The sequence below is a fragment of the Hylaeus volcanicus genome, chromosome 4 (assembly GCF_026283585.1).
Source record: "Hylaeus volcanicus isolate JK05 chromosome 4, UHH_iyHylVolc1.0_haploid, whole genome shotgun sequence".
Classification (NCBI taxonomy): domain Eukaryota; kingdom Metazoa; phylum Arthropoda; class Insecta; order Hymenoptera; family Colletidae; genus Hylaeus; species Hylaeus volcanicus.
Window position 1 is genome coordinate 10858019 of NC_071979.1, and position 9402 is coordinate 10867420.

At 33.0% G+C, this 9402-nt stretch overlaps 1 protein-coding gene across 1 annotated transcript; it reads left to right on the plus strand.

Annotated features, from left to right (window-relative positions):
• Positions 1–1017: 1017 nt before the first annotated feature.
• Positions 1018–4767, plus strand: LOC128874635 (BLOC-2 complex member HPS5). The gene is made up of 6 exons (XM_054119540.1): positions 1018–1247; positions 1623–1733; positions 1802–2035; positions 2121–4111; positions 4205–4322; positions 4406–4767. The coding sequence occupies exons 1-6, from the start codon at positions 1161–1163 to the stop codon at positions 4658–4660; spliced, it is 2796 nt and encodes a 931-aa protein (XP_053975515.1). The 5' UTR covers positions 1018–1160; the 3' UTR covers positions 4661–4767.
• Positions 4768–9402: the final 4635 nt, after the last annotated feature.

A 9402-nucleotide genomic window follows, 5' to 3' on the forward strand; every position in this document is an offset into this window, starting at 1 on the left:
AACTTAAATTTCTAACTACTTATTGTTAGTGAATGTGATGCGTCAACGAACGCATCGTTCAAGTGAAACCTTTACGCTAAAAAGAAATTTTAACGATATAGTTGCATCTGCAAACAATACACTTATCGATACTGTAATTGTGATATGTAATTGTACAGAAAGCACCCAAGGAACGAAGAAATAAACAAATTCATTTCTAAACCAGATCTCGAAGCGAACATTAACATTATTTCGTCCAAACTTCCCTGTCCGAAACGTTAGGTATTTTTCGAAATTGTCTCACTATCGCAATTATAGCTTTTGCAATCGTTGATCATGCTTGAACAAACTATTGTTGGAAGATGCGCCATACGTGTGTCGAATTGTTAATTAACATTTGAAATTCCAAACGTTCAACTGTTTTTCATGTAGCACGCGTATGGCGACAGACGGAATTCGTATGAATAAATGATCGTAGAGTTCGGTTTCATTCTTCTGTTCTTCTGTATTCATAAAATCGAATCGTGTATCCGTAGACCGATGGAAAGTCTATAAAAAATTAATAAACATTGTTTAAATTTAGTTTTGGACTATTTTTAATACGTATAGTATGCGCATATTTATCGCAATTGAAATTTTAAGTTTTTTCGCTCAACAGAGTATAGCCACCTAGCGGTAAGCAGCCCGAACTAATTTTCCAAGTTTGGTCAGCGCCTCTATCGGGAAAACGCCCAACTTTATTCTCGATAGTTGTTATTTCTAACGCTAGATGGAGTCATTTATCAAGTAACTGTCGGTAACCTCGAATCCAATGATAACTTACCCACTGAATCTGAGTATGTGGCGCCATCTAGTTGTGAAAATATCAACTATCGAGGACAAACTTGGGCGTTTTCCCGAGAGAGGCGCTGACCAAAATTCGAAAATTAGTTCGGGCTGCTTACCGCTAAGTGGCCAATCGGTTGAGCGAAACGTGGGGTTATTGTATAGCCAACACAAACATCTCTCTAGATTATTGACAATTTAGGGACTTTTATATCTATTCATTCTGTGGTGCGTGCAATACAGTATTCTGTCTGCATACATGTCAAAATTTCACGAATTTTATCTTGTTTAACCCTTGTGCGTAATTAATTTCTACCCTTTTTCTTGTATTATATCGCACTGAATTTTCGCGGACTATGCAGGAGTTTCCCTATGTCTTGTCAGAATACGAGGAAATAAATTCTCTTCTTTACAAGCCTATCAATTCGACCCAACGAATTAAGGTATTTATTTCGAACAATGAAATTATTCTTATGTAACAATGGTGAATTTTACGATGCGATATTCATTTGTCACAATATTTACCATCTTTTTGTCAAGTACACTTTTCTTCTTCTATTGCCCTTAATCCATATAACGTAGAGTAACGGTCGACAACCTTCTTTGACCCTGGATCAGATGGGGTAAACAATTTCTGTTTCCAAAGTCATAGGGTCGATGCTATTTTTTAATGCAACAGCATAGAGTAAACAAAAAGTTCTGTGTCTGTCTGTAGGAACCGTTGTGGCATTCAGATTCGATGCATTAACTTAGAATATAATTAAAATTTGAGTAATCCATCCTGACCAGTTGTCCATTCTTTCCTTATTACTTTGCAGTACACATGCTTCGGTACATCTCCTAACTACGTCGTACTAGGTTCAACTAGTGGCAGTATTTACCTTTTCTCAAGGAAGCCATGCTCTTTTCTGCAATTAATACCTCTATCGGTATGAACATTTTTCATAATTTACTAAAGCAAGTAAATAATTTAATACTAATGACTTTGTTACGATAGGAAGGAGCAGTTTCACGTGTCCTCGTATCACCCGATGAAAAAATAATTGCACTGACAACAACACGCAGAGTAGTTTGTTTGGTATCTTTGAAACCAACACCCAAATTGATAGCCATCTCAATGGAGCATATAAACGAACAAGTCAACTGCCTCTGTTGGAATGATAATAGTTCGGAAGTATACATAGGAGACTGCAATGGCAAAGTTTCGGTTATGACTTTGTCAATTTTTACGGTAAATAAAAATAACGAGACAAAAATATCTACTCTTATTGTTTATTTATATGTATATACATTGAAAATTAAATCTCATGTTCTAGGTGAATGGTATGTTTCAAGCACCAGCCTGCACGTTAATGAATTTGGATTCAGCTATCGTGCAGCTTAGTTTCTCTTCGCCGTTATTATTAGTGTCGACCTTAACACGCTGTTATATATGCGATACGGTACAAGAACAGTACAAGCAAGTTGGGAATAAAACGCGTAACGGAGAGTTCGGCGCTTGTTTCTACAAGACATATATTACAGAGACTAAGAGTACGGCGAATATTCAAAAAGAAGAAAAATTAATCAATAGAAAACGTTCCTTTAATTTCATTCCCGAGGGCATCAGCAGCATACAAGAAGACAATTTTCCCAAAATGTTTTGCGCTCGGCCGGGTTCTAGACTCTGGGAAGTCTCTGCAAACGGTCATGTAATAAAAACTCATCAGTTTAAAGAAGCGCTGGCTGTTCCACCTGTAACGACATGCAGACCAAACATGAAAAAATCCACTTACCAGAAGCAAATGGAACAATCCTGGACACCGCAATCCATTAACTTCTCACATTTGTTTGTCGTAGCTGAGAAATATTTATTTTCGTACACTTCCAGCGGTCTGTATATAGTCGATCCTGCGACTGCAACCGTGATACTCTGGAACAACGAATTTTCAAATATAAGTATGGCAGAGACTGTAGAGAACAGAATATATTTAATGACATCCGATGGAGAATTCCATTGTTTAATTCTGTGTTTCTTAGATTCTTTAATATTACGATTATACAATAGGAAAAAATACTCTGAATGTTTAGAGATATGTCTCTTGTATAAAGTACAACTGAAGACATTAATAAAAAGTACAGAGATTAATAAAATATGTGATGTTGAAAACAAGCTTGAGGTACTTAGAGACGACGAGTTGTCGACATTGTTGCATCCCTTGACGCTACTCTTGGAATCCAATTCTAAAACGTGTCCAAAGAAATTAGATTCGGGTATCGTTGTCGTTAATTCTGGAAATTCAAACTTGAAAGAGGAGGAAAATTTTAGGTATAAATCTCATTGTTCCTCGCAAAACAACGAAAGTCCTTACGAAACCGAATTAACAACAGAGACTGACGCGGTGGTTCGCTCATCTAATGAACCGACTAATGAGGCAGAACAGGACGAAGATAGCAATTGCAATACAGCAAGTAAAATAGAAAATAACGATCAAGATTTATCAGAGAACAAAAAAGAGTTAGATTCAAACAAAAATGCGATGCAAAGTATACAAGCAGATTTGGAAGCTGTATACGTGTTAGTTGGGAATATTAGACTCTCTATGAACGAAGGGGAGTTAGAGGCATTGATATCGGCCGTAGATAGGAGGATAAACGTTATCAAACATTCGTATGAAAGTTTAACCGATTTGAAAAGCTTCGTATACGAAATCGTAAGAAGCGCAGAATTATATTACTTCAATACTCTACTAGAGAATGTTCCGATACAACTAATCCAGTCGACTGATAATAAGTATATTATTAAACAAATAATGAAAGCTTTTGTTAATGTAAATGCGCAAACCTGCAGAAGGTGTACCTGTGGTAGTCCATGCCCGACAAACGAATTAGCAGAACCAAAGTTCCTGGGAATTGGTAGATCTCTTCTTAAAAGATTTGTAGTTGAAAATAAAGAGCACTGTATAAGCGTATGTAACAGAGTACCTTACATGTGGCGTGAATATTTACCAGTGCACGTGGAACAGCGCGATGTACCATTAAACGATTTGTTGCAACAGTGCCTTCAAATTAGAGACAATGTTGTACTTTCCATTCTTCTACCTTTATTGGATGGAAAACACTGGAACCTTGTAGCAACGTACGTGAAGCAGGGGAAGGAAGGACAGTGTCTATTTTGTGGCAAATCTATAAAGAATGGAAATAATGAAATATCGATACAATGGAGTACTGTGATACATGAAATTATGAAGAAACAGGGACCCGATATCGCTATGACGTTTCTAGTAAAGTTGGAGAAAGCTATACCAAACGTTCCTATCGACAAAAGGTACATTTTCTTATGATATTATATGGAATTAATACAAGATTGTGAAATAACCGATACGTATGTTTTATAAAAATAAATCGTACCTTGTTCCAGTATATTTCAATCCCTCGTATTCACAAAAATCTTATATCAGCATGGAATGAAACGTGTTGTTAATTTCAATAAGAATACTCTGGGTTCATCGGAATATAATACAATGTGTTCTACAAGGGTAATCGATTTTTAAATAGAACAAATGTTACACGTTACATTACAAATACAATAAGGAATGTATACATGTCGCTTGTTTGATAGATTCGTGATCAACTGGTGGAAGTTCTGGAGAAAGATCTAGGTAGAGCAATTAATAAAAACGTATTTGGGAGCGGAGCTCATCATTGGGGAATGCACTTTCAAAGTAAATTCTCGACATGTCCGTGCTGTACTCTGTCCCTCCAAACACCAGTTCTATTAGGTAACAATGGAATCGCGATATTTGGTTGCGGCCACGCTTATCACGTAAACTGTATGATAGAAAAGAAACTAACGACCTGTAATCTTCATTCTTAATTTTGTACATCTACGGTAAACAATAAGTCTCGTAAAAGAAGGTATCGACGTGTAAGCGTAGCTCTCCTTATAATTTTTAAATAAACAAATTGCACGTTGCTCGTCTAGTCACGGAAATAAAGATTTTTGTTTCGTATGTACTTTCACAAAATATGAACAACTAGCTTTATAAGTATACAAATTTATTGTCTCAATACAAATCTTCATCGCAGACAAATCTCATAATTTAACAATACAAAACTGATAAGCGAACTTAGAAAATAAACATTTATGCCTGAATCTCTTGTGATATAATTAAATTGTAATTAATTAGACGGTGTCATAAAAGAACGGTAAAATACAATTTGGTTTCATACAAAATTAAGTAGTAAAAGATTATATATATATTTGTTCTTGCGATACAAGAAATATAACGTTATAATTCGATTCAAAATCTAGCACTAGGAACTTACATAATCAATGAAAATACATAGATTTTTTTCGAATAAATCAATAAAAGACGTTAAATTGCTGTTAATTGTAATAATCGACAAAAATTTGATTAAATTATACATTTATATTAATCTTGTATATATATTTTTCAATGTATTTAACATTTCGTAGAAAAATAGTATTGACGCCATTTTATACTCATGTATGTATCTAATTTGTACTTATTACTTGTCAATTCTGTATCTAGTATACTTATTAAGCGACGAATTCTAATTTCAGTTGAACACTTACCTTATGTGATATTTTTATTAAGTAAACAAACGTATACAAGTTGAGGCATTCCCCCTTTACACGTAGACGCGTAGACGTAGACAACAAAAATTGCCGAATAAATAATCTCTCCAAAGGACTCGATGTATTTTATGAAGTTTACTTTTGTACGAATCCTATAATTTCGAGCATAAAAAAATGAGACAAACAAGATTTTACAATTTCATGTTGAAACGTATTCATTTCTTGTTCTTTCATTCTTCTAAAACTTCTATTGATGTTCGCATAACTACATGCAGAGTAAATCATTTAAATTTGTGAGTCAATAAATGAAAATAAACGAATGATAACAAGTAGCTTATAAACGCGATATTTGTATAATCGAAGGATTACATTGTCATCGTTAATTATGTTGCCATATTTAAAGACGTACAGAGGGTACGTTCCGATGGTCTCGTTATGTTTACTATACATAACCTCACCCTATATAAAGTTACTCAAAGTACACGTAGTTTAATATTACTAAAAGTATCATCCTTAAAGGAAATAAAATCTATTTTTTCATTTATCAGTGAATTTGATTAAAATACATGAACATTTTTACGTTTTTACTATCGGCAAAACTAACATGACCGATCTACTTCGCAAACAATGAAACATAAATATTATCAATGTAATCGATCCTACTCTAATTATTTGATACTTTCAAGAATATGAAAAGTATAGAAAGCACCAATAAAGGATAACAATTTTAAAAAAGAAAGAAAAAAAGTGAATACATTTCCGTCATTTTCCTTTTTACAAGTCCTTTGAAATTAAAGCTAATATGTCCTTTTAATTTGGAGGAATACTTGATATTTAATAAACGCCTCAATTTGCGCTGTTTGATAGAAATACTTTTCCAGAGCAGCATACGGTAACATATAATGTTACGATACAAAATATTATTTCGTTGCTATAATATAATGTATATAACAAACTTTTCGGGTTGAACACATTTGTTACATAAAAATGATAAAGATCTCGAGCTCTTAATTGTATCCATCGATAAATATGTTGCGATTGAAATATCGATGATTGTACCGACGTTTGTGATCGACTAGATAAATAACAGCCCTGACTGTCGCATGATACTTAAGTCTATTACAAAGTTTCACAACTTCGACCATTTGTAACACGGAATCATTGCAATAAAATGCAACGAATCAAATGCAAACTGGAGAATACTTTTGTTTTAATATTAACACAAGACATCAAGTGGTGACTAGTATCTCGATTTTTCGTTATAAAAATTATAATTTTATATAGAAATACTTTTTCCTTTACAGCACACTACACATTATGTAAAGCTTCGCATAGCTTATTACTTTTAGAAGAAGACAACTAATTCTTTTGTGCAATTAGAATTAACTGGTCAGTGATCGTTATGATTTTATCATTTACACAATTTTAATATCACGAGGACACACAATATTTTTTTTATAAAATTATTGTATCTTGATGTTCAAATTTTCTAAGATTCTGAAACAACAATATCATGTGTTTCAAATCTCCAAGTGAAATTTGAACTGTGAACTTAAACGTATTTGAAACTTCGTAGATACCAACATGTTAATTATGATGGATGTAAAGAACTTTGAAAAAAAAAAAATTACAAATCTATATAAATCATCGATTAAGTTAATTCCGTGAATAATTCGCTAACGCAGTGCCTGCATTCCGTGATCATAATCTTCTTCTACTAGAAAAGTAAAATAATATATTTATGCAAATATTTTGACAGATAATTCAGTAGAGGAACGTTAAGAAATGCAAAATGAATTCTAAGAATTAACATGTTAGTGAACTATTCGAGTCCTGAAACGTGGTTTCGTTTCTTTTAGAACTATATTCCTGCTTACACAATTAAAGCAATTATCTATCTATAGTCTAGATTTGGAAGGATCAGGACAAAAGATGTCTGAACAAATGTTTACCTCGTGTATCGCTCTAAGAGCACAAACATATTTGCTGAAAGTACTGTACAGAAAAAGGTGGATCCAGAAAGAGGCAATTAGAGCTGTGTTCTGTGATACACTTACCCCTTAACTCCATACACATATCTCCTGGCAATTTCTACATCTAATTTAATAAATATGATAGGCTTAAGAAGTTATAAGACGTAACATGCTATGCAAAAGACAAAAATTGTAACAAGGAATTGATGCACGTTAAATATTCGTAAGTTAATCGCCTAAGAATGTAAAATTTTGTACGCCAACGTTCAGTATATACGTATACGCAGTATAATACATTGTCCTCTGAATTCAAATAGATCATTGTAAACAACTAATAACTATAATAGTAAACGAATTCTTCTGTCGAATTGTAAAATAAATACGTAAAAGACATACAATAATGTTTTGTATGCGTCATTGTTGTACTTAATAAAAAATGATTAAAAATTAATAAAAACTGATTATCAAAAGATATTATCACATATATTTTGATATTATTCGGGATCATACCTTATTTGTAATATTATTCGGTATAAAACACGTTGCCTGTTTTTAGCTGCGGAAACGACTTTCTACCATATCCATAAAATTATAATCCTACATAGTTTTGTTATTCTACATTAAAAAATATTGAATTGACTGAGATGTTTAATAAACAAAACATAACTTCTATAAATGGCATATCGTGTGCCATTAAATATAAATTATAAAGAAAATAAACCTACACTTTTAAAACGATCTCACAGCTCTTTATACTTTCGTTATACGTTGTAGTCCTTTTTTTTACGTCATAAACAGAAGGCAGTGTTTGATTATAATTGCTTCAATCGTTTAAATGTCTTTGTTCGAATTGAAACCCATTGGTGTTTGAAATTAAATTTAGTTAAGCTCGATAAGATGAAACAAATTCCGTTTCTGTTAAAAAAAAAAAAAAAAAAATGATCGCGAAAGTAACATAAAATTGAAACTGAAACAACCAGTGACACTTGAATAAATCGCAGCAAAAGCTCACGTATCGGAAAACTTTGTATAAAAAGAATGCACACAAAGTGCTAACAAATTCAGGAGAAATAAGGTTTTGTTGCAGTGTGCGTCTCGAAGGACTTTAAAAACTACGTTTACATTTGATTATCTAAAACTATACTTATAGTCGAATTGTCATTAGGAATAAAATTTGTAAATAGTAATCCCTTGTACTTGGTCAATCGTTGCGAGAGACTTTGTCTTTAGTATAGAATGTAATTTAAGTAAAAAAACTCGCTAACCCTTTGCGATTCTTGCTTACTTTCAGCCATCAAAGTAACGGTTCTTCTATTGCAAAATAGAATTATCTAGAAACGTGATCAGTTTTACTCTGAGCAGTGCATTCCTTTCATTATCATGGCATCAATATCGAGTAATAAAATGTGCATAACACTTGATATTCTTCCATTTTGTATTCGACTCAGAATCAACGAGTTACGACGTATTAACATAGAAATAAACAAGAATGTAAACTAATAAATGTAAAATTGGTTACATAAAAAAAAAAAGAGAGAGAAAAACAAACATGAAATCGCAAAGGATTAAACCATAATAATTCAAACAATTGGACTATGAGTTGGTCATGCTCGATTCGGCATTTCTTACAGGTATAGTACTTCAGTAACTACGTATTTTAAATGGCACATCGAAACATAATCGTTTACGAGACATACGTACATCATGCAATGTAGTCTCGTTAAGTTAAGTTACAACATAAAAAATTCGGGATTTCCTTTGTTTTTATACGACAGGATTAACTATCTTGCATTGTGCTCTGTGAGAATCCTTCGTCCGTTTCCTGATACGTCTTAATCGATACCAGTCGCTCAGCCCTTTGCGATCCTCCTCCCTTGTCATAGCTCCCAAAAAAACTGATCAAATGGGTTAAAAAAATATGTCGCAAAAAACAATGAACGATACACCTCATAGAAATTTACGCGTACAAATCATAATAATTACTAATAATTACAAATAAAATTATCCGAAAGATGTTGTTGATCATTCTCATAACTACAGACG

What these genes read in the sequence shown, in the direction of transcription:
- LOC128874635 (XM_054119540.1), top strand. Translation starts at nt 1,161, where the DNA reads ATGCAGGAGTTTCCCTATGTCTTGTCAGAATACGAGGAAATAAATTCT. An exon ending in TGCAATTAATACCTCTATCG is followed by an intron (nt 1,734 to 1,801) that starts GTATGAACATTT and finishes TTGTTACGATAG; the next exon opens with GAAGGAGCAGTTTCACGTGT. An exon ending in TGACTTTGTCAATTTTTACG is followed by an intron (nt 2,036 to 2,120) that starts GTAAATAAAAAT and finishes CTCATGTTCTAG; the next exon opens with GTGAATGGTATGTTTCAAGC.